Genomic DNA, 27345 nt, shown 5'->3' with positions numbered 1-27345 from the left:
GTTACCCTCGCCCAACAAACTCAGATTTGGCAAGGTTGACAGTCAACATTGCTTTACTCAGTCTCTCAAGAACTTCCGCATGAGCTTGATGTGTTCCTCCCAGGTGTCACTATACAGGACGACGTCGTCAACGTAGGCTGCACACCCGTCTAGCCCGGATATGACGTCGTTGATCATCCGTTGGAACGTTGCCGGAGAGTTCTTCATTCCGAATGGCATCACCTTGTACTGGAACAATCCGTCTGGTGTAACAAAGGCGGATATTTCACGAGCACGAGCCGTCAGAGGGACTTGCCAAAATCCCTTCAGTAGGTCAAATTTCGTCACATACTTGGCTTTTCCCACTCGGTCGACGCAGTCATCAATCCTCGGGATTGGGAAAGTGTCTGTCTTTGTTAAAGTGTGACCTTCCTAAAGTCTGTGCACATACGATAACTGTGATCTGATTTGGGAACAAGTATGCACGGCGAACTCCAGTTACTTTTACTGGGTTCAATAAAGTCATTGTCCAGCAGGTATTTGACTTCTCCTGGAGATATTTTGCTTTTGTTGGATTCAGTCTGTATGGATGTTGTTTTACAGGCTTACTGTCCCCAACATCAACGTCGTGGTAGATGACGTTTGTCCTCGTTGGAACATCTTGAAACAGGTGTTTATATTCATGGAGCAGTTCTTTCACCTGTTGTTGTTGTTCTGGCTGGAGGTGTGCCAACTTTGTAGACTCCAGCTTCTCCAGGATTTCTGAGTTCTGAAGCTTGACCGAGCCCAGCTTTGAGTTTAGAGTATTTCACTCAAGTCAGTTTCAGTATCACTATCTTCATAATGGTTTGAACTGACTGCACTGACAGGCTTTGTTTTAGTAGGATTATCCCTATCCAAATATGGCTTAAGCATATTTATGTGACATAGCTGTTTTGTTTTCGCCTGTCAGGTGTTATTATGATGTAATTTAAATCACTCAATTTCTTATCAATTAGGTATGGCCCAAAGTAACGAGCATGGAGTGGTTTGCCAGGAATTGGAAGTAGAACAGAACTTTTTGACCTGGTTCAAACTTCCGTTTTGAGGTGCTTTTATCATATTTGGTTTTCATTGACTGCTGAGATGACTCAAGATTTACTCTGGCTAATTCACATGCTTTAGAGAGTTTCGTACGAAAATCTGACACATATTGCAAATATTCAGACAATCATCATCGTCTGATAGGAATTTCTCTTTAACGAGCTTAAGTGGGCCACGGACTGTATGTCCAAATACAAGCTCAAATGGGCTAAAACCAAGAGACTCTTGAATTGACTCTCTAACAGCAAAGAGCAGAAAATGAATTCCTTCATCCCACTGTTTCTCTGTGTCAAAACAGTAGGTCCTAATCATGTTTTCAAAGTTTGATGAAATCGCTCAAGAGCACCCTGACTTTCTGGATGATAGGCGGATGACCTGTACTGTTTAATGCCTAGCTGATCCATTACTTGTTGAAAATACCAGACATAAAGTTGGAGCCTTGATCGGACTGGACACATTTAGGGAGGCCAAATAAAGTGAAAAATTTGACTAAAGCTTTCACTATAGTCTTTGTCTTTATATTTCTCAGTGGTATGGCTTCTGGGAACCGAGTTGATGTACACATTATTGTCAGCATGTACTCATTTCCTGATCTTGTTTTTGGTAGGGGCCCAACACAGTCTATTAGTATCCTACTAAATGGTTCTTGAAATGCAGGAATTGGCTGTAAAGGGGCCTTTGGAATGGTCTGATTCGGCTTTCCTACCATTTGACATGTGTGACAAGTTTTACAGAAATGTGTTACATCCTGCCTGAGATTAGGCCAATAAAAGTGACTGAGAATTTTATGATAAGTTTTCCTGACTCCTAAGTGACCAGCCCAGGGGGTTTCATGGGCCAGGCGCAATATTTCAGCACGGTAGGGCTTTGGAACCACAATTTGATGTTTTATAGCCCAGTCGTCATCAACCAAAACGTCTGGAGGTCTCCATTTACGCATGAGAATACCAGATTTTGTATAATAGGAAACAGAGCTATCTGAAGTTTTACCTTCATCATCTACCCTGTCAAACAAAGACAAAACATCTGGGTCTTTGTGTTGTTCTGCAATGAGATTTGATCTAGAAAATGTCTGACTTTGGTCAGCAGAAGTTTTATGGAAGTTTCAAATCCACGACGGATAACGGAATGATCCGTGTCAAACACCTGACTGAGAAAGGTGCCATTTAAGTCAACATCTGTGACATTATTTTGAGAGTATTTTGATTCTCAGAAGTTTTCTTGGACATGGCTCGAGTAATAGCACAAGATGGAAATAATTCAGGTATCTCTTGTTCAATTGGCTCTGGATCCTGATCTAAACTAGGATTATCAGTCACAAGTGGATTAGTAATGACCTTGTCCCCAGCAAGGTCGTTTCCAAGAAGAAGGTGAATCCCTTCAAAAGGCAAAAAAGGCCTAATACCTAAAGTCACAGGTCCAGAAACAAAGTCCGAAGACAAATAGACATTATGGAGAGGAACAGGAATGTAGTCATTGCAATCTACCCCCTTAATAAGAACTTTAGAACCTGAAAATGACTTTTCAGAAAACGGCAGGGTATCTGCCAACAAAAGAGACTGGGAAGCCCCGGTATCTCTTAAAATTTTGACAGGGGTAGCTGAAGAAAAATCACTAGAAAGTGATATAAAACCATTATGAATAAATGGTTCGAAAATACCCATAATGCTATCTTGAGAAGAATTGACCTTGACCTCATTAATTGGGGATAAGAGGGGTTTAACCTCAGAAAATGTGTTACACACATTATTAGACTCTAATTGAGTTGATGAAGAAATAAAGCCGGTGGGCTTAGATCCACTTTGACCACTTTGACCTTCACGTTTTCTTTTCAACTTGAAACACTCTGATATTAAATGGCCGTCTTTCTTGCAATAATTACAAGAAAGTGTACCGAACTGTTTGTCAGAAGGAGATTGAGACTTGGGATTTGATGATGTGGAAGTGTTACTTGAATTTTGTGAACTGTTGTCATTTGATTTCCTACTCTCCTTTGAAAAATTCTTGGATGAAAAGGACGAGTTAAATTTACCTGCATTGTTTCTGTATGAAAAGGACTGGGATGGTTTGCTGAGAAATGAAGATTTGTGGGTCAATGAATAATCATCGGCCAAACGTGCAGCAACCTCTAATGTATCTGCCTTTTGTTCATTGATAAACGTCTTGATGTCACTCCGGATGCACCTTTTAAATTCCTCAATCAAAACAAGTTGTCGTAATTTGTCATAATTCTGACTGACCTTTTCAGAAGAACACCAGCGATCAAACAGTTGTTCTTTTGTTCGAGCAAATCAACATAAGTTTGATCTTTCGCCTTCTCACAATCCCTAAATTTCTGACGGTACGCTTCAGGCACCAACTCATAACCCTTGAGAATTAATTCCTTCACAGAATCATAATTTGAAGCCTGCTCTACTGACAACTGAATGTAAATTTCTCTGGCTTTACCCACCAAAGCACTCTGCAAAAGCATAGACCAGGACTCCTTAGGCCAATTCAGACTCTGAGCAATTTCTCAAAATGGAGAAAATATTTGTCAACATCCTTTTCTTGGAAAGGGGAACTAACCTGAAATGCTTAGTGATGTCAAACTTGTCTGAAGGGAAGAATTTTCCTGACTGTCCAAGCTCTAAACGTTTTATTTCTACCTGTAATCGCTGTTCTTCTAATCGCAATTCTTTTTCTCTCTGTCTTTCTTCCATTTCTAATCTTTCCTGCCTTTCTTTTTCTTTCTGTCTTTCTTCCATTTGCAATTCTTTTTCTTTCATTTCCTTTTCTAATTCCAATTTCTTAAGCTCCAATCTGCCTGTATTTCTAATTCTAATTTTTTGAGTTCGAAGGAGGACTCAGGCTCATAATCTTTTAAGGCAGACTCCTCAAATGGCCAGAATTAACTAAATGTTTTGCAATCTTGAACTGTATTTGCCGCTTGCGCATAGATCTTTTGACATCTACTTTAAGGAAATTTGCCAGTGCTATGAGGTTGTCTTTTCTGAGGGAATTAAATGTGTCCTGATCAAGGTCATCCATAAATTCGTCTGGCTTGAATTCCGCCATGATTAAATTTCGCTGAGTTCACAGTGTAAAGTAGTTTGAAAAGGTAGGCAAAATGTTGTCAAACGGCTCAAATATTCGTATCCCGGACAAGCCCCAATTTGTTACGTGCAGAGAAAACGAACAAAAGGGTGAACTCAGCAGTTAACGTTTAAACAAAATTTATTACGAAAATAAAACTAATTGCTAAGTCAGGGATAGAGTACAAGCTTTAAAAGTGTACAGACTACTTATCTCAGCAGGGACGGCAAAGCTCCAGTCTCAGAGTTGTAACAGTCAGTTGGATGAATGAACAGTCCTTGCAGGCTTGAAGCTGCACAAAGTCCACAGTATAAATCCAGCGTTGGCAGTGAAGGTCTTGAAAAGTCTTGAGAATGACTACTGCTGGAGTTTAGTAACACACAAGAGACACGATCCCAAAAGTCTGACTGGAAGCTGTGCACGTCCCTTTTATAAAGGCATATAAGAACAATCTAGAACTTTTATTGACATGCTAATTACTGTTCTAAAATTATCTCCCTTACACAACTAATCCACTTTCCAGAACATTCCAAACATGACTAATTGAATTCAAGGTTGTGAGGTCATCAAGGGCAGTGACCTTGAGAATGTTCTAGACTAATTGAACTCAGGTCATGATGAGTGTGGGGGAAATGACCTACATAACAATACAATGAATCTTTGCACAAGGTGATTTTGAGCAAAATAAACTGTTATGCACAATGCCCCCGTAACCAGTACTGGGATATGCTCCCTTAACCAGTACTGGGATCAAACAATAATCACCAAATCGTAGATGTAAACTGTAAACACAAATTTCTATAAACACTGCTAACAATGAAGTCTTTACAAGCATGTGTTGTATCAACTCTTTTGTACTTTGGTCTATGATGTATCATATTTGCTTGATAAAACCAGACATCTTTGGCTTTAAGTAGATCATGTAGAACTTTAAAAAAGCTTGTCACAATTATTTATTTACTCAGTTTTTCCAAGACAGGTCTTTGCAATTCTTGTTTGCTTTACACTTCTTTGCCTTTGTTTCCTTTATATATGTTATCGCGTTTAAATGTATATTTTCTTGTTTACTAGTTCTTTCCATGTTGATGTTTGTTTTGATGTGTCTTAACTTCCTTGAAAAGAGATTTATTGTAAAATATCTATTGAGTTATCAAGAGTAATAAATAAAGATTAATAATAATAATAATAATGATGATGATATAATTGTCAGGGTGTTCTCAGAGATTTTCACCTCCCATGAACCATATTTGTGTACAACAATGGTACAGTAACCACTGGGATCAGTTGATTTTTATTCCTGTATTTATGTATTTATGTCATCAGCGGGAATTAGAGAGCCACTGCATATACAACCCCAATATTTTATGTTGAAATTTATTTTCATTTGAAGGCTGGAGTTTGACTGTAAACAGGCTAATCGAAGAATATGCAAATGAGCAGAAATATTGAAAGTATAAAAATCCAACTCTGGAACTATTGGTTGGGTTGTTTTGATATTTAGGTAATGACAATGGAGTTACTGTGCATTTATTTTATGGGGATCCTGCTGTATTTCATATCTTAAATTCACTTTTGGTCAGTTTTCCAATAAGCTACCAGCCTTAGTGCTCTAAAACTGGAATGGGAGTTTCTGGGAATCTTCATTTGGGTTTGACCAATTTATAATAAACTTAGGGATATTAACATTGTATTTGTAGATTTCTGAGGAAACTCGCCAGATTTATATGAAATTAGTGTTGAAGATTATGGTTCTCTTTCAAAGTTCTTCTGATTGTCATGAAGTTGCCAACATCATATCTAAAATATTTTCATTTTGTCAAAACTTTGCGAAAAAATTCACCAGAATGTTTGAAATGTCCTTTGCATATGTGTTTGGATATTCTCGGATTTTGTTTAAGGTGGGGCTAAATGTTGCCAACACAGCTTTTTCTAAGGAATATTTCTCATCTTAGATGACAAGGAAACCCCCTCATAATATATATTTTCAAAAAGCATAGAATCTAAATTTTAGTATGGCAGCAATAGTTTACTTGAAGAATGAAGCGGGTATATATATTTGGAGTAAAAACCTCAATTTTGGTATAAATAATGAAAATTAATCCGTGTCTGGGATTTCCTTTCTATGCCTTTGTTTTTTTGTTATGCACTATTAAAGGTGTTAGACTAAGTTACTATTCAAGGAATTGTAATTGTCGTGCCATGTAATTTGAATGAAGACACAGAAAAAATCTGAGACACAGAATGATTTGAAGGGTATTACCAAGGCTTGTCAATGCACAAATTTCAACTGGATATCTTGCAGCCTGTTCGCTAAAGGGAGGAAAACCTGATTTTTGGAAGGTTCAGCAAAACGCTTGTCACATGACTATTATGCAAATAATGACTGTGTACGGTGCACGGTCGGATTTCCCAATATAATAACTTTCAGAAGAATTATACTTTATTGGGGTTTGGGACTTTTATAACTGATAAAAATCTGGAAGACTTGTGTATAAGGTATCTGGCTACCTTAAATTCTTTGGAAATATTGAAATTGGGTGAAAACCTGGGAAATTGGATGATTTGCATACATTTGCATAAATTAATCTCTTTATCACATAACTTATTACTGCTTTACATGCTAAAAGGTGAACCCAACCAATATTTTAATCTTTGGTCAACAAATTAATTAAAATTGAATATTTGCAAATATGTGATTTTGGACCAAGATACGCTGTGATGGGACAAAGTCACGGTCATTTAACCTTTTTTCACTAAACATGACAAGTCCATCTCATTTGTGTACACATATAAAAAAACCTCAGATCAGGGGTTAACATCAGGCTGATATTAAAGGGAGGGTGTAGTCGGAACTCTTCTCATAGGTTGCTGGGGATACCTACAACCAATGTAAATACTGTCTCTAGCATACGTTGGCAAGTGATGAAAGTTACAACATTTTGTTAACAATGAATATCGGTAAATTTTAATGTTGCTGGTATGTTGACATGATGCATCTAGTTATCATGCATGAAATACATTGTATGTAAACAACAAAGTCGCACATGTGCAGTTCTAATGACACCCTCCCTTTAATCCCAGCCTGATATGAAGGTCGAATCATGACATACCTTAACATGAACTGCTACACAGTATCATACATCCTGCTGGCATTTGTAACAAAATTGTATTGTGTGGCGCCTTTCATATGGGCAACAACAGCGGCTTTCATACAAAGCAGCAATGTGTCTCTCAGTAAATCCACTGATATGGAATTTAGTTCATGTCATCTAGAGATCACAAACAAAAAACACTGCCTGCATCAAGCACATGGAGGTATTTTTGAATATTTTACAAGTAATTCATCAACATTACTTGTCTCATACCCAAGTATTTAATGTATTCTTAAAATTGCAAAAAAGTTCAAAAGACAGCAACTTAACTTTGTCCCTTTAAATTTCAAATTGGCACGATTTTATTATTGAGCAAATTTTTCATTTGGTCAAAAATATTCTAGTTTATCCAGAAATTTGTGAGTTTCCAGAGATGCTCTCATGCAAGTTTTCATTCAAATTATGATAAAAACAGACAGTGACTTCCTCAACAATTCTACATCTTTAGGTTCTGCTGGTAAATAACCATTTGATTGAGTTCAGCTAATTTTCAAAATTTGGATTTTCAAAAGAAGAGTCTGGGATCTATTTCTTCATGTCACAATGGCAGTTTGTTCAATTTAGTAAGGGTGTGAATTTCCATATCATTATCTTAAGTAATGACAGCAATTAAGAGAGCTGACCAATCAGTGTCCAGCGGTTAACAGTGGTGAACAGGTAAATCTTACCAGGATTCCTCTTGGTGTATCAATACAATCAGATTTAGGAACAGCAAAAATGTTACCAGGGTTCCTAAATCATTTACCAATGTTTCAAACATTAGCAAAAACACTGCAATCTGTATGTTTGTATATGTATGTCTGTTTTTTGTGTATTGTATATAGTGCTGTGAGCTATGAACAACTTAAAAATCATAAGGGAAATGATAAAATACAGATTGTAGTCATATCAACAGGTACAGAATATTAACCATCTTTTCCCATAGCCATGCACAACCACATGAAAATGTGCAGACTTTTCCTTGACAAAAATATGTGTGATCTTTCAACAGAAATACGTTTTTGAAAAATGTGATATAGAAACACAAAATACCAATACAACTTGTGCATTAATATTGAATTTTTCAATAAAACTATTTAACATCAAATATTTCATACTGATGAGCAAGTAACACTGACTGACAACAGACAAATACATGTCCATATTCATGATTGGAATAGATAACTTCATATTCATGATTGGAATAGATAACTTCATATTCATGATTGGAATAGATAACTTCATATTCATGATTGGAATAGATAACTTCATATTCATGATTGGAATAGATAACTTCATATTCATGATTGGAATAGATAACTTCATATTCATGATTGGAATAGATAACTTCATATTCATGATTGGAATAGATAACTTCTGCATGCATACATTGTGTTCTGCAGAGATATGTCTCATCAAGTTGATCCAAGCACTTGCTGTAGTAAAGTGACCACCTTAGGTTGCAAAGTGGAGTAAAAACACAGTACAAAGTACCTTTGCCAAATTCATTCAACCAAAATATTGAGTCAGTGTCACTATTATAAATGTAGAAATTAACGATTTTATGAATACATCTGCCAGTCAATGCAATGCTATGTTATGCCATTTGTAGGGAGAAACAGTTCCTCTCGTTATGAATCAAAGTGTATGTACTGTGCTCCACTCTCACACCTAAATCAGAGAAATATTACATTTACTGGTCAGAGTGAAACTGTTTGTGTTGGAACCTTTGACCACTTCAATGACTCATCTTTGAAGACCTTTAAGTTAACTTTCTTTCAGAATGACATCAAAGTTGTGTCAAAACCTGCAATTCACAATAAATTGTTTGTAACATAGATCTTCAGAATCTGGAAATAGCAATTACCGTCTTGACCAAATACAAAAACTAAGACTGCATTTAAGACCATCCACTTGTTCTACATCTGTGATTTTGATTTCAAAAAATGATATTCATGAAAGTTAGAAACACTAAACACAAAAGCATAAATGATAAAATATAGATACATCAAGCTGTAAACATAGCAATTTCTAAAAGTACACTCAGTTTGTGGATAAATTTGTCAGGTAGATTATGTTATTAAAGAGATCTTTGAGCATCAAGACCTGGATATGTTCACAAGTCATTCCTTGCAAAACATCAATACACATACACCTTGGCACAAGGGAAACAAGCTGCAAGATGTTTTTTAATGAAAATAGCCTTCAACAAAAACTTTTTTCGGTCAATACAAGAGAAGAATGTAATATTCATGAAATATTTGCAAGGTACAATTACCAGAAGCTTTTACAATCATCGATAATAAGACGCAACTTTGTAACATTTAAAGATTTATGTTATCAAATCAATATTCTTGTTATAAGTGAAAAAAGAGAAGACAATCATAACGTGAAAATACCATTGTACAAACATTGTGGTAGATATCTGTGGAGATGTGAAAAGTGTTAGAATCTAATTGTTAATGTCTTGCTGCTTTACAGATCTTGTCATAAACTTCAGGGAATGCTTTCTCACAATCTAATTTGCTTCGGAGTTTATCATATAGGCCGTGGTCAAACATTTGACGAAATTCATCTCTAGTCATGTAGCAATCAGCATATAACATCTGAAAACTAAAACAAACAAAAAAAAACATTTGTTATGGTGCAGGTCTATACATGACAGCAGGTAAATGGAGCTTGTTGCTTTACTAAATACTAATATTCTAATCAAGACAATGGAATATGGTACCTAAGGTTTTTCCATGAAAATCCTTTACCATACCCAACTAGTTTATGTACTGTAAAAAGGCACGTTACACTAAAAATGTTATGGCATAAGTGACATTTACCATTAAATGCAGAAAACAGAAATAATCAGAAACAGAAACAACCATTCTGTTCATTTATGTATACGTATCAGGTATATCAGCTTTGCTTTTGAAAATTTCAAAATATCAGTATCTTTTTGGATTACTTCTTGTAGTTTCAGAGGCCCTTCCCTATAGGATACTTTTTGAATAAGATACACTGATCTGTTGCTAGCCCGTCTAATCTGTTGCTAGCCAATCTGATCTGTTGCTAGCCAATAAGATCTGTTGCTAGCCCATCTGTTCTGTTGCTAGCCCATCTGATCTGTTGCTAGCCCATCAGATCTGTTGCTAGCCAATCTGATCTGTTGCTAGCCCATCAGATCTGTTGCTAGCCCATCTGATCTGTTGCTAGCCCATCTGATCTGTTGCTAGCCCATCTACTCATACCATTGACTTTTGTTCTGATATTAGGTCAGAGGTAATTTCTATAAATATTGTTCTTTTATATTTCCTCAAAATTATGATAAAGAAACAATTATTTCCTGATCAATCTATGAAGATCACTTTCACATTTTCATGTGTAACTTTAGTGATGGTGGATGACGGCATTGACACTAATAATGGTGGACGACGGCATTATCTATTACAATGAAGCAATAGACACTGCTAGTCACTGTACAGTTCACAGTGTAGAAGTGTTTCACAAAGATAACTAGTTTGTCAGCAGGTACAGAATACTTCATTGTGAATTTAGATTTTGTTACGTTATAGGTAGATGGTCCATGACTAGTTTGATAAACAGAGTAATACAACACAAAACAAGTAGACAGACACTGGGAAATGAAAACAACTGTTTACCCATTGACACTCCGCACAAATTCTTCAATCACTCGAGTAGTTGACTTGGCAACAAAGCCAGGTTGTTTAGGTTCTCCATAAGCACCTATGTCCACAAACATTTCATCTTCGTCTCCAGATGGGTGAACCATACCAGGAACATTGGAAAGAACCATGGGGCACAGCCATAATGGATACAGCTAGGGAAGACATATGAAATTGGATTAAAATAACAAACAGACACTGCAATTCTTTGGATCTCTTAGAACATTAGACTCAAGTAACCTGTAGACTGATAGATGTTGAAATGTTGGGCGTGTTACGTCATCAAGGCTAAAAAGGGAAGGCGTTGAAGTATGCATCCGTAAAATGCATCTATGACTTTATTCTAAATACAGGTTTAAAAAAATAAGGATACACTTCTTCAACTATATCTTCAAGATACCTTCCTTAAATAGTGGAAAGCCAAGATCTTGAAGAAACAATTTGCAGAGACTTCATGATCATTGCCTAAACGAGGACAATGTGAAATCTCTTTCAAATGCTACACTTCAGAAAAATCCAAATTGGTTAATGCCCAACTGTCATTCACTTGAACAACTGGTCTAAACACCTCTGACACTATGAATTTTCTGTAGTTTTCTTTGTAGATTCCATGATGGCTACACACCAATGGAGATCAAAGTATTCGTCAGAATAACATATCTGAAAATACCATGTGCAATGTAACAGAATGGGAAATTACCACTAACACAGATATCAAAATAATAGAACCTACATCCAAACTGTAATCTTGTCCAAAAGGATGTCAAGTCTGATAAATATCCATTTTGCCAATCACAGTCACTCAATTATCCATTTTGCCAATCACAGACATTCAATTATCCATTTTGCCAATCACAGTCATTCAATTATCCATTTTGCCAATCACAGTCATTCAATTATCCATTTTGCCAATCACAGTCACTCAATTATCCATTTTGCCAATCACAGTCATTCAATTATCCATTTTGCCATTCACAGTTATTCATTTTGCCAATCACAAGCACTCAATTACCATCCATGTCAACTCCAAAGCTACCAACATTTCTCAATCTTGAAGTCAATTTAGTAATATCTGAAAATTTCTACACTCTTTCAAGTAAATTTAGTAATATCAGCAAATTTATTTGGGTAAGCCATATCAAAACATGCTATTGGTAACACTTTCTTCAGTAAATGTATTGAAAGAGAACTTTCTTGAGTCGGCAGTATTTCACTCAGGCAGGGCACATTGAGGGTATATTGATTGCCATTCATCACAGAGTCATTATCTTGATTATTCCAATAAACTCACTTTTAGCTGTTGATGGAAGCATTTCAAAGATTCCCCAAGACATGACAATGGCACTAACATATCTTGTATCACATGGTGTTTCTCATACAGCTCTCTCACAGTTTCACCTTGTGTTAGTTTCAACAGTGAAATCTTTGGCGGTACCATCCAACCACATAAATATCGGAACAATGGGTGGTTGCCAAATGGAATGATGTCCTGAAATTGATTAGAATAACAATTAACTTGATATCAAAATATCAAATGATGTGGAAATACAGACTGACAGATGTAGAACCAACAAATTAATTATTTACCAACACTTAACATAAAGCAAAGTAAAAAGAGTGGCATTTTAGACCTTAAAGGAACAAAGTCGGCCATTTTTCATGAATTTTGTTTGATACGAGATACTACTTATATTGTTTGACATGTCGAAAGACACTGAATGAATGGGCAACCATACAGATATTTGACCCCGGTTTTAGACATGATACATGAAACCATGGCAAAAATGAATTGATGGTCATGACCATTACCGGTAATTCATTTTTGCCATGGTTTCATTTAATTGTCTAAAACCGGGATCAAATATGTGCATGGTTGCCCATTCATTCAGTGTCTTTCAACATGTCAAACAATATAAGTAGTATCTCGTATCAAACAAAATTCATGAAAAATGGCCGACTTTGTCCCTTTAAGGTCTAAAATGCCACTCTTTTTACTTTGCTTTATGTTAAGTGTTGGTAAAAGAAACTTTACGATGTGAAAGACTTAAGCCATGGAAAACACTTTATAACATCTTAAACTGTATTGAAAAATGCCTTGGATATACTTTGTCTTATTTTGACTTACCTGTAATTCCCAAAATATACTCTTGGTATGCCTGTGGTAATAATGACGTAGTGGGATATATTCAAATCCCCCTTTTGTACCGAGGTAAGATTCAGCATGTTTGAAAAACCATGGTTTCCAGAAATTACCAATAGAATTTACCTAGTAAAGAAAAAGTAATTGCATCAGTGTACCGTTAAAGTGCAGGGAACGACATCTTCACTAGTTTCCACGCAACATACATGTAGGTAACCTAATACATAGATTATTCTAAGGACCAGACTTTAGCAACAGTTGTGGTGTATTACAGATTAGATTGGTAGTCAAGAGGAATAGAAAATCAGTGGCTGAAGGGGTTGGGGAGAGGGGTGTGAAAACTTGTAAAGCTTGAACGGAAATTGGGTAGTGGGTAGCATTACATATTGCTGAAGGGAGCATGCCACTACTTCCAAACAGATCTGACATCACTTTCAGCCAATGTGATATCACTGCAAAACAGGCAACATAGGGATTTACAAGGCACAATTGAAAAACTACTTTTGCTAAACAAAAAACAAGGATTCATCGAGCATAAATGAAAAATTGAAAAAATAATAGCTATGCAAGATCATCAGTTTGCAATTGTACAATCTACTTTCTCTCTTACAAACTGTTAAATCAAGATCACACCAGAGAAAGCTTGTCTCTATATTCTAATGCTTTTTTGGCAGGTATCACAAGCTGTTAGATAAATACAATATATCTCCTCGATAATTGGTCGCTGATGGCATCAGTGACATAGGACCTTAGTTAGTGACCACTACCTATCTGACTTACAGATTAGTATATGGCGGGTGCCACATGTAGGGCAGGATGCGCTTACTATTTTCAAATATCCTGGCATCACTTTTTGGTCTTTTTGCCAGAGGTTCATATATCTTTTTTTCACGATTTTGACTTTGTTGTTTGTACCAGTGCTTTACTGTGAGTTCTGTGCTCTTTTGTGTCTATTTTTATAAAATTGATTATGTATTACGAATTTTGACTTAGTGTTATCGGATTATGGATGGGTATGATTTTGATTATTTTCTAAGGCTGGAATGTTTCTGTCTACATTTTACATATCTTTACATGTGATTTTTAGCACTTAGTAATTCTAATCTTGTGCTAAGTTTGAATCAAACAACTATTTGTGAAAAGTATCAAAGCATAATCACTAGAACAAAATATTAAGCTCAAGGTAAGATCTCTTTTGTCAGTGATTTCAAACATCACTGTAAACTACAACACATACATCTTATGAAAAAAGTCCTTTAGCATAGATAAAATTTGTATTATGAACAAGTCATCATTGATGACACAGTCCCCACTTGTTAATGGGTACTTTAATTACAAGTCCTCAAAAAGGATAGAGTCCTCTTCATTTATTAGGTCTGTGATTAAAAATACTGTGATACAGATGGGGCTTAATGGCCGAGAATTAGTTCTATGGTGGTGAAAACATAAAACCAATGTAGGCTGCCATACTAATTACAAAAGGTCATTAAAATGAATCAATTAGTACTTAATCGACATGATGCTGCCAAATATTTTTGCATCCTATCCTATCACTTACAGATTATCACTGGTACCATATTTCATAAAGTTTGATGCAGGACATTCACCCAAGAAACAAAAATTCATCGAGTAAATGCAAATTAGCATTTAATTTAAATGATACCATTACGTGTCATTGAATTGTATTTACAACACTATGAGATCAACATCTGCACTAAGTTTCATCAAATTTGCTGCAGTATTTGTGGACATATCACTCTAATTGGAAAGTTCATTATATATGCAATTACAAATTAATTAACATGACACTGATAAATGTCTTTATTCACTGTTAAAGCAACATGAGCTTAACATCTGTACCAAGTTTCATGAAATTTGATGCAGTATTTCTTGACATATCAGCCTAATTACGAAAATTCAATAATTGACATGATACTGCTTCATGTCGTGAAACAAATTGATGTGCATATGTATGACATAGGTCAATGTCCTTGTGCCAACTTTGAGTGATATTGGTGGAAATATGTCTGAGTTATGGCTCTGTACATGAAAAAATCGTAACAAAATGGCCGCACGGTGGCCATATTTGATTATATCCTAAAACAGATCAACGTGCATATGTATGACATAAGGAGTAATCCTTGTACCTAATCCTTGAATGAAATCACTCCAGGCATCTCTGAGTTATCTGCCTGAACAGACACACACGCACGCATGGACATGACCAAACCTATAAGTCCCCCGGACAGTGTCTGTGAGGACTAAAATAGCAATACTTTCAGCTTCGCAATTGTTTGAGGAATAAAATTTGTCAAAGTAAACTGCACATATCCAAGGTACATAGCATACAGTACATCTCAAAAATGTTGTCTACTCACTGCATCCTACAACATACATGTATGCAATTATTAAGAAAATGACAATATTTCTAACAATAACACTACATAACCAGATATGAACTGTAAATGCTCACGTGTTTCATTATATATTGAAGTTATGTGTAAATTTGAACCTTTGCCACATGTTTGCAACTTCATTGAAAGTATTATGATCAACATAATCACAGATTAACTTTATAGGTCATAAAGTATTCAAATACACAATTAGCTGAAATAGAAATAGTTAATTTCTTTGGCTGCAGTCATTGTATCACCCCTTTATATAACAAGTGTACCGGTAATTGCATGCCTTTGGTCAAGTCCTTCAAACTATATATTCCAAACTTTGAATGCTCATTAGATATGCAAACTATAAATTGGCTGACACGAAAACTTAAGTGCGAAATGACTATCAATATTGGTATAACCTGGTATAATCATCAATGTACATAGCATGTTATGCCAACTTTGATCAAATAAATCCAAGTATATATCCCTAATTAGGAAAGTTCATTAAATACACAAATTAGGAATTGGCTGAAGCAAAAATGCTTAATGCCTTTCAATAATGTTAGCCTACATAATAGTATCTTTGATGTACATGGCAAGTTTCATCTTATTTTGGTCATGTAAATTCAAATATATATCCCTAATTTCAAAAATCATGAAATATGCAAATTAGGAGCTGGATGAAGTAAAAATGCTTAATGACTTTCAGTAACGTCGTATCGCAGTATCTTTATGTACATAGCAAGTTTCGTCAACTTTGGTCCAGTCAATACAGATAAATATCCCTGATTATGAAAGTTCATTAAATATGCAAATAAGGAATTGGCTAATGTTCAAATGCTAATGACTTTCAATAATGTTCTATCATAGTATCTTAAATGTACATAGCCAGTTTCGTCAACTGTGGTCTCGTCAATTCAGATAAATCCCCCTAATTAGGAAAGTTCATAAAATATGCAAATTAGGAATTGGCTAAAGTAAAAATGCTTAATGACATTTAATAATGTTCTATCATAGTATCTTTTATGTACATAGCAAGTTTCATCAATTTTGGTCATGTAAATTCAAATATATATCCTTAATTTCAAAAGGTCATTAAATATGCAAATTAGGATTTGGATGAAGTAAAAATGCTTATTGACTTTCAGTGATGTTAAATCATAGTATCCTCAATATGCATACCAAGTTTCGTTAATTTTGATTGAGTAAATTCAGATATATATGCCTAATTAGTAGATTTCATTAAATATGCAAATTAGTCATTATCTTTCACGTCATCCCTTAATAACTTGCACAGCTGATATATCTTGATGTGATCAACATTTGTAGCGAATCTCATCAAATTGTGTGCTGTCGTTGTCAATATATATCAGTTTTTTCTAAAATAATTAATTATGCAAATGAGTAAAATGTAAGCAAGTCACACCCACCAAAAACTAATCAGTTCTTGCCATTTGCAAATTGAATCTATGTACCAGATTTGATTCTGATCTGATGAGCCGTTTTTGAGATATTGAGTACACAGACAGACAGACACACAGACAGACAGACATCGCTGCGACATATGCCCACATGTGTCAACACGTGAGCAAAAAATGTGAAATTTGTACTTAACATACCTCCTTTATTAGAGGATGGCCCGGTCAAGAGGAGTATAGAAAAGATACAAACAAATAGTTTATGCCAGGGCTGTGAATATTTCAGTTTCACTAGTAATATTGTCTGACAGCTACAGCAGAAAGCATTTTTCTGACTGAAAATTGCCAACCTTTTTTGTTAAGGGTGTTACAAGGGTTAATTTTACTGGGTTCCCCCTAAGCATTTTATCATATACCAATAATCATGTGCCCTTGTAAAGTTATTGGGGGAAGCACCCTCATATCCGTGCATTTTTTACATATCATGCCGAAGCCCAGTGCCCATATTCGGATGAACACATTGAATTCCAGGTCTACTTTTGTTACTGTATACAACAAGATTTAACAGTTGTGGTTAGCCAAACTACGTCCAAATATGGGCAATTGCGTGTATTTCAGAATTCTCAGACTGGTTACTCTGAACGTTGCTATCAGCCTACATTCCATTTGTAAACAAATCAAGCATGAGATTTGAACATCTCCTCGTTTTTATCGTACGGGCGACAGTGATGCAACAATCACTTTTCTGAAAATTTACAAAAATGGAGATAAATGTGTGATATCACGTGGTATATTTCTACTTCCAAATGTTTGCACAATGTTTCTAACTACATATTTATCATTCAATATGGTATTTGATAAAACCTTCATGGCCCTGATATGGGCTTTCCAAACCTCAATCATACGGCATACGGTCCCTCGCACACTCGGTCCCTTCTGCCATACAACCACAGTCAGCCAAACCCGTTTCTGGGCCATGAAGATTATTACAAACTGAGTTTCCCCATGGAGAATTATTGCAACCGTATTGTCAAATATAAGAAATGGTACTTGAGTTCTAAAACCATGTACAAAAATCTAAGGTAAAGCACTTTGCTTGTGGATGATCTCAAATATGACGTACTGGTCCAAAAATATATTTAAAAACACATAAATGAAATTATTTTGACGACAGAAATGCCCAGACTTGAGTTTGTCAACATAGCATACATATGTATAAAGTGTTGTGTCATTGTTAATACATGAATTTTTGCTTAGAGTAAAATTCGCTTTTGCCTATACCTATGCAGGCTATTTCAACAAGCTTAACTCTCAGCATTGCAATGTACCTCTAACCTTTTTCGCCATCATACCACCTCTACAGAGGAAACAGGGTTGAAAACGTTCAAAGTGTACAAGACACTGTGGTTGATATTACAGAACAAAAGTAATAAAGAGGTTGTATAGTAAAAAATTACAGCTAAATTCTCCCTTACATGGGAACTAGGACAAGACCAGTTTACTTCTATTTACGAAAACTGTAAATGAATGATGCACTTCATGACTGGTATTATGCTTTACAAAACAGACTTCAATTTGCAAACATCCAAATATCTCTGAAATGTATCTCGGAAATAACATTAGTTACCTGAAGAGCAAATGGAAAACTGCATCTTAATTATGCAATTCGTGGCTGATACGATGCATTTGTGCATTTTTGAGTTTTTTAATTCAAAAACACGTTGACCCCTACTGCGGATATCAAAAATGGTGACACCCCATCCCATCACCAAAGTCAAAAACAGGGTGAAACCCCATCCCCCTGGATCTATCCCAATCCCCCCCCCCCCCCCCCCCCGGGCTGAAGAAACTGACCAGTCCGTAACGCAAAACACTGCAACCTCTTCCATACACATTTTTGCAGAGTACACGATACACTTCAAATCTATCAGCAAAAAATTTCTATCAATAGTTACAATATCTCTGATTACATGTAGGTGTATCAAAGATAACAGTTTGAAGATAAAATTACAATTGCAATGAAGTACCAGAGGGCATTGAGTATGAGATCAAATGATATTTGTTTCTTGATTATAAGCTGATTTAATTTGTTCATGCTCTGTAAATTTTTGAGTTAATATTTGGAAAAAACTCAAAATTTTCTTACCTTTTCAGGTTCAGCACTAGCAGTCTGATTGGCTGTCATGACAACTGCCTTGTTCTCAGAATACATCAAACATTCAACAAACTCATGACCTGGTTTCTCAGTGACTTTTTCACCAAACACTCTGACAATCTCATCAAAACTATGGGCTGGGATGTATTCTACCTTGACAAATTTATATGCTGGTATAATTTTGATTTCTGCAGAAACCAAAAACCCTAATGTACCATGTGACCAAGGCACAGCAAAGAACAAATCAGAGTTTTCTTCCTGTTAAAGTAAAAGAATAAGAATATCAGACATAAATTAATAAAAAAATGGTGTCAATGACTCTGTGCTCCCATTTGATGATATCAGAAGTGTATCAGAAGTTGACTCACCAAATGTAAAAGTTAACTCAGCAAATTATAAAGGTTATCAGACAAGAGCTTCAGAAATAAAAATATGTCTACAAATGAGATAATTGGCAAAGAAAATGAATTTGCAAATTTCACAATCATAAATAAAATCACCCTAAGGCATCGACAGATCAAATGACAGATTTTTCTTCCAAAAAGTAATTTATTCATTTTGCTGGATGCACTCCACTATATACCACATGCATGTCACATTTTTCAATTACACATGCCCTCTTGACTGGTAGAACACGCAGTTTCTTTCAAAGTTCTACAGGTTACACAGGTAGCAAAACAGACATGCTATTACGTAACAAAAGCAACAAAATGGCCACCTGGTGGACATATTGGATTGCATCACACCAGCCATATTGGATCTCATCACAACATAAACTGCGGCAGCTATATTGGATCTCATCGTACCATTAATTGACATGCACATGCACACTACAATACAATGCCTGTATGCCAAGTTGGAATGAAATCTGTTCAGGGATAGTTGAGTTATGGTTCAAAAAACATTAAAAAAATGCAACAAAATGGCCGTCTGGTGGCCATATTGGATTGTATCGCAAAATAAATTGACATGCATATATATGCCATAGTACTTTATCTGTGTACCAACATTGAACAAAATCGGTTCAGGAATAGTTGAGTTATGGTTCAAAAAACATTAAAAAACGCAACAAAATGGCCGTCTGGTGGCCATATTGGATTGTATCGCGAATAAATTGACATGCATATGTATGCCACAGTACTTTATCCTTGCACACAGTTTGAAAAAAATCGGATCAGGGTGACAGAGAAATGGCTGCTGACGGACGTACAGGACCCAATCTATAAGTCCTCGCTGGACTGCGTCCGTGGGGATTAAAAATGGTAATAATAATGCAAAAAAAAAAAACATTTTACATACACACAGAAACACACACTGTGACTGTAAACAGTAGGATATTCAGGCCTAAACCTAAACAGCACAGCATTTTTTGTACAAAGTAATGTGTTTCGCAAAATACGATAACAGGAAACCCAAGCTAACAGTGGCTTACATACAAGTTGCACCTTTGCAACATATACACATGAGGTCAACTTTAGGAACACGCATAGCAGAGGAATGTTTCAACAAAATCCCTCTTATAGTTTGAGCAGGTCTGTCAATATGTAACAGTTCATGAACAATGACAGGAAATGACTCACTGTGTATGCTGTTTCCGTTACTGCCACCACTCCCACACTGCATACAAATGAGGTCATACCTCATAGAACCTCTCCCTTAGATGTGTAAACTGTTTCAGTTACCACCATTCCCACAAATTTGCAGGATTTTCACTTTTTCTTACCTCATTTGCATATTTTTGACACTGACATGTTCATTTGAACAAATTCACATCTCGACCCCTGAGTCTACCTGTACACGAAATACTAATATGGTAGGTGCACCAGTTTTTGAGTTTTTGATGTGGGCGGACGGACATACATGCATACATACATACATACAAACATACAGACCCACCAACTCACCATATAAGCTCTTTTTTGGTATTTATACATGTACCGAATGTGAGCTAAAATGACAAATATTTCCCTAAAAAAGATTATAGTCATAATTTTTCCACAATTTTGAGAAATAATAAACAAAGGTAATCACACGAGATCTGTATAGAAAATCTCATTACTGTTGAACTAGCTTCTGAGAAGATTTTCAACTAAAATGGCAAAAATTACTGCAATGCAGTCTTCCTATGTTGTCATGATTTTAATAAATTAGATTAATATAAATCCCACGGACCTGCATACCAAACATTTAAATCTATGGCAATGAGAGCCAAATTAAGTAAACTAATTTAAATAATATCAAACTTAAATTAATAAAACAGAGAGTGAACTGCTTTTCTTTAAGATATAGAATATGCTAATTGGTGATCACAATGAAAAGCATCAACAACGTTATGCATGGTAAAACTTAGACTCTCTCACAGCCCCTCGCTGGCTTCACCTCAGACCATAATACCGCCTTCAGCATGCCAGCGAAGCCAGCAGTTCCGCTATAGCATGGCTGGCTCAGTAAGCATCTATTGTTAGAAAGACCATTGAGGGCACATAACTGCGTAGCGAACAAAGGGGCTGTGAGAGAGTCCAGGTAAAATTTTTCTATCTTCCTCCTGATAATATAACGTATGTAGATAAGGGGTATAAAGGGCACAAATAACATTACTTCTTACACATTTGCAAAGAAATTAAATGCATTTAAATGCATCAATTCTTGAAATAGCACAAAGTATTTCTCACAAAAAATACAAACACTCATGTCATGTATATAGTACCATGCCAATGATTCTCTTCAGGTTTACTCTCTTATCCTCCTGATACCATCATGATATAGCACATCCAACTTTACAAGGATAGTTAGTTTCAGTTGTAATCCAACAGCATTTCATGTGTCCATGATTTACTAGTTTCATAACTAAACACAGTAGTTTTCCAATATGGCATTACATAGACTTGCACAGACTGTAAATAGATTGTTCAAAATGTTTTGATGATGACAAAGTATTGGATGAGATTGTTTTGGTTTAGAGATTTAAAGATTTGATTTTGATTTGTTCCACAATTGTCTGAGTTCATCTCGATGTAATGTCCTGGACAAATCCTGAAAAAGCTTACCTTAGAGCACTTGACACAACTACCATCAGCTAAAACCAATTCAAAAGAAACACATGTGTGCTGAAATAAACCATGCTGGTGAGATGATGTTTCAATGCCAACGCCCATTATCAAGCCACCTGGAAATATTCCAACCAAAATGTATTGGTCTTCAATTAGAGGTTATAAATGGCAAGCAAGGGTATTTGGTTGCGGTTATAAGACCGTCGGGGTGAAAATCAGTATATTGGCGGAAAATATAATCACCAAGCGAAGCGAGATGATTATTTCACTTTGTTTTCTCATCAAAAATTAAAATGCTGTTCCACACAAGTGATATGACCGGTCAAGAAACTTTAGTATGGTTCACTGAACTTTGTTTTTCAACATCCAAGCTGGTATAACAGCAAGGCAAGGCTGTATATTTCATTTGGCAGACATGAACTCTGGCACATCATAAATGTCATTGTTTCATCCTGATACTTGTACAAAATAGTCAATGTTAGCACCAGCTTTATCATATCCATCAACATTGAGCTTTGAGTTACCTTTACCATTTACAATATTCCTTCTTTGGCTTACATAAAGGTACAAGATTATGTATATAGGAAGATCAAAGGTCATGGCATGATGTGGTGAAGTGTGTCTGACTTTGTACATTGTTCAGGTTGTGATGATGTCACACATTGAGTCTATGAGACTAAGGTTCACATTAAAGCCATGCTTCCATTTACAGTATCACTATGGCTAACAATGCATCTACAGTTGAAAAATGACAGAATGTCATTTTTTTTCTGTGACGGGATTCTGTAGTGATTCTGTGATAAATGAAACCGTAACCATAGAAACTGAAAAAAGCTACATGACAATTCCATGGACCATTCAAACTGTAAACTAGTTCACTGCTACTGCACTTTGACAAGTGTGCAAATCTCTTGAATGGTGTACACATAAAGTACCTTTTATGGTAAAATGATCTTGTTTAGCGTTTCAATGACTATGTTCAATATGGGAAAAAACCTCTAATGCCTTTGAAGGTGCATTTTTAATCAAGCAACATTAGCAAATTGAATGCCTTACTATATCTATGACTCTATTATATGGTACTGATTCACATGAGCTGGGTTATATGACTTACCAACTGTGAGATCATCTAATTCTGGTAAAACAGGCAACGTCCAGCCTAGTGGATTCAGAGTGGCTGTAATTTGTCCCATTGTAGCCATTGGTTCCACTCTCACAATTTTCCGTTTTGTGTTTACTTCTAAAATATCCACTAAATGTACCTTGATGTTGCGGTGTGTTTTTTTATATTTTCCAACTCGCAAACTGACTGTCATCCAGCCAGGCCGGGCTGTACACATCAACTGCTTACAACCATCTGCTTGCCATTCACGTACCTTTACATCATAAATAAAAGAAATTTATGTTAAGGAATTTTCATAAAAACTTACTAAATGTGAATTATTTTTTCTACAATTTACTTTCTAACGAGAACCTACTAGGCTATGTGGGAGACCAGTTGATAGGGTGACCTGAAAAATAAGGACATGTAAGGGACTGGTCAGTTTCTTCAGCCTGGGGGGGCCGGTGGATTCATGGGGGGGGGTCACCCTGTTTTTGACTTTGGTGATAGGGGGGTCACCATGTTTTTGAAATGCCCAATAGGGGGGGTCAGTGTGTTTTTGAATTTTGACACAGGCTCATCATTGCCTAAAATGCTAGTTTCAGCCACAAATTTCATCATTCAGTTGTATTTTTCAGCGCGCCCTTCGGGCGCGCAACTTTAATAAACAGTCATATTTTTCAGCACGCCCAACTTTAACATATCAAGCATACATACATCAGAGATATCTGTATGTTCAATATTTTTCAGCGTGCTCTTCAAGCTCATTACTTTAATATATCAGACATTTTTTAGCATGCCCTTCAGGTGCATGACTTTAATATACAAGGCATATATATCAGAGATATCAGGATGTTTCATATTTTTCGGCGCGCCCTTCGGGCGCCATACTTTAATAAATCAGAGACATCTTGATGTTTGCTAAGTGAAAGTGTACCATTATGAAATCTGCATTTCATATGAAAAGGATGACAAATTCCTGATACTTTTCTGTTCTCTCTATGAGAATTCAGTATGAGAAAGCAACATGCACAAATAATTCACAATATATATTTGATACAGTGACTTATTTTAGAGATAGAAAAATGACAAGATATCTTTCCTTCTCATTGATGCAATTATTTTTCTTTGTGTCACAGGTTATCTGCAGAAAGATGCTTTTTTATGAACAAACTAACAGTTAAAAAAGGCAGTTTTTGTCATTATTAGCTGTGCTTTTATGGTTTGAATGTCACAAGAAAAGGTCCTCTCAGACACTGTACACATAGATTTGGCTAAAAAAGCTCTCTATGGCTCCTCAGGAGATTTAATTGGATCGTTGGCAAGTCTTAACACCCATCAAAGTTTTTAATTCACTGCTTTTTCCTCTTTGATATTAATGATTGACATCCATTTCTGTACAACAGTTCAGGACATCTGGTTAAGCATAGAAAGTGTGAAATACATTCACAGCTCATTCAAAATACAGCTCATTCAAAATATACTGTATTCAAACTTTAAGATGGACACTTTGAAATTCCTATCTTACAACTGACATGTCAACAATTTCATTAAAACATAGAATGACTATTTAAAATATAAATATATGTAAAATGTAAATATAATATATATACATATATATAAAAATATATATATAAAATATATATATATAATATATATATATATATATATATATATATATATATATATATATATATATATATATATATATATATATATTCAAGGTTGACGTGTCATAGCAAGAGTGTGTGTGCGGGTGATTTATGAACTCTTTAGCCTGAAGAAGTCACAGTTAGAAAATTGTAGCAAGTATAAAGTCGGTTATCAAACCACTCTGTTTAAGGCTGGGGATTTAGCTGAGCGGTTTTGACTGATGCCTTTGCTAGGTGACTGGGTGTGGCATCGAGGGTTGCAGTACGTGTGAGCATATGTGATTACCACAGTCGTTTGGTGGCCTATTCAGCTCTGGGACTATTCGCCCCATAGACGAGTGTACAGAAGCGAGGTGTTTCTCGCTTCTGTACACTCGTCTATGGGGCGAATAGTCCCAGAGCTGAATAGCCCACCAAACGACTGTGGTGATTACGGTTGAAATTTGCTTGTAACTGTGTCCCGTAATGTAAGCTTATGCACTTTACATATGACATTGAGGGGGAGTTAGCTCTGCATGGCAGGGCTGTGTGTTACTGCCATGCAGAGCTAAGGGGGAGTTTACCTGACGCTGAATATCTTTGACACGTTTATCATGCTGTTTAGGAGCACTGCTCAGTTGAAACACAATCCAGTTCCTGATGTAGAAGAAAATGTCGTAAACTACGGACACAGGTAACAGGAACAGGCACACAAATATCCATCGCTGGTGAACGATTACATGTTCGAATCCTTTCACACGAATCCAGATTGCTGCTATTATTAATGCAACGGCAAATATCTGAACTAGAAAGAGAAGCATAGCTAAGTGGGAATGTTCTACGTAGACGATTCTGCACCTCGTGCAGGCTAGATGTTCTCTGAACTACAATCCCGGCTCCCGGTGCTCGGTGTCTCGAAGTTGTCTTCAGATTGGACACTTAAGTTGCAGCGCGCTGATGATCCGACAACGCTGGTATCTGAGTAAGTATATGTAAAAGGTCGAAGTTCAGTTTGAGATACTATGCATGCGACCAGTCTGGTTCCCTGGGTTTCCTGCCCCCTTTCTACCGCTGGCTGCGCTGTAATAACTGTGACGTAAGGCCGGTCTAGACACTATTTCCCACATCTTAATTGAGTGTAAATATGTAAAAGAAATCTAGCAGAAATGTATTTCTTTCTTTCTTTGTCAGAAACTTTGATAACAATATCAATATCAAAAGATTAGTAATTGCAGGAATTGAAAATGATAATGATGCGACATCAGACATTATATACTATATATACCACTTCCTTTGCAAAATACACAGTTTGGAATATTCGAAATTCGGTTAGGCCCCTACTCTTGATGGGATTAAAGTTTACTTTCAATCCTATGTTATTCAATTAAAATGTTATCTTTCCAATCCGTGGCATTTTTAGGCCAACCGAATTTGAATGTCAAAATCGAAGAAGGAATTCTCAAATATCGTCACATTTCTTTCCGTGATTGTCGTTTTTAGAGTTGGCATTTCCAACATCGGATTTTACATGTAACGCCATGCATTACGCGGCCAGCTTATATTTGATAATGATATTAGAGAACGAAACGCGTATTAGCTCGAAATCCAGCACATATGCAATGTTCGCACGAAACAAGTGAGAAGATGTAAAGACCATCGCTTGGCAATATGCTAGGAATAAATCGAATATCGAAATTTGGTGTAGAACAGGAAGTTAATTCAGTTGTCAATGTTTCATTTGTAAAGGCGGGGCCTCCTTTTAAAAGGGCGCGAAGCCGTGGTTGCGTTCACTGTGTAAGTGGACACCAAATAGGCAACACGCGGGTACACGCTCCAGAAAATGCCACTTTTTATTTTTTTTCCGGCCGCAACAGGGCAGAAAACTACCAAGCAGTCAGCGCGAAGCTGCTGCCGATCAAACTCTGTGGTTATATTCAAATTCTAACGCAACTGGAAGACTATTTTTTTAGGAAATTCGAGCGTTGATGTTGGGGAATCAATGACCGTTGGCGATTTGAACCGACCGTCAATCAAACGCTAACCTTGTATAAACTCTGTTTGCAGGGTTGAGATCAATTTGTGTAATTAATGGTATAGAAATCAAACATCATACTGGCCAAGTGTTTGACTGGGAGGAGAACTCCACTAATGCGAGAACCTGGCATTGAAAATTGCGGCTTTGATGTTGACCTTGACCTGGCGTCACAAGTCGGACGGCTATGCCAAACATAATAAGTTTTACAGTAAATGAAAATTCAGTCAGGCATATTTAATTACAGACGAGTTACTCTCCTTTGTTTCCGAAACAGACGGCACATGGTCACCATGCTCCCCCCCCCCCCCCCCCCCCCCATCCCAATAGAGCTGTTATTGAGTTGCGTTTGCCAGAGTGGACAAAGTTTCAGGGTAACTACTTTTAGGCTAGATGCGTTCCTTATTCAGAATAAAATAATTGATGGGAGTTGATAATGACGTAATTAATTTCAGTTCTCTACAGCTCGATGTCTTTTCTTACTTCCT

At 36.2% G+C, this 27345-nt stretch overlaps 1 protein-coding gene across 1 annotated transcript; it reads right to left on the bottom strand.

Annotated features, from left to right (window-relative positions):
• Nucleotides 1–7567: 7567 nt before the first annotated feature.
• LOC139139377 (delta(24)-sterol reductase-like) lies at nt 7568–25862 on the bottom strand. The gene is made up of 8 exons (XM_070708279.1): nt 25410–25862; nt 23207–23468; nt 22090–22208; nt 19034–19300; nt 13068–13208; nt 12234–12431; nt 10919–11097; nt 7568–9881 (listed from the first exon to the last, which is right to left on the bottom strand). Exons 1-8 carry the CDS (start codon nt 25644–25646, stop codon nt 9728–9730), a joined length of 1557 nt encoding a protein of 518 aa, XP_070564380.1. The 5' UTR covers nt 25647–25862; the 3' UTR covers nt 7568–9727.
• Between the last annotated feature and the right edge of the window lie 1483 nt (nt 25863–27345).

Source organism: Ptychodera flava, chromosome 8, assembly GCF_041260155.1.
Source record: "Ptychodera flava strain L36383 chromosome 8, AS_Pfla_20210202, whole genome shotgun sequence".
NCBI lineage: Eukaryota > Metazoa > Hemichordata > Enteropneusta > Ptychoderidae > Ptychodera > Ptychodera flava.
Note: the sequence above shows the minus strand (reverse complement) of the source record. Positions and strands in the feature narration are given on the sequence as shown.

Coding starts and splice junctions, on each gene's coding strand:
- LOC139139377 (XM_070708279.1), bottom strand. CDS start 25,646: ATGCTTCTCTTTCTAGTTCAGATATTTGCCGTTGCATTAATAATAGCA. Junction 22,209..23,206: donor ATTAGATGATCTCACAGTTG/GTAAGTCATATA, acceptor GAATATTTCCAG/GTGGCTTGATAATGGGCGTT. Junction 13,209..19,033: donor CTAGTGCTGAACCTGAAAAG/GTAAGAAAATTT, acceptor TTTCTTTACTAG/GTAAATTCTATTGGTAATTT.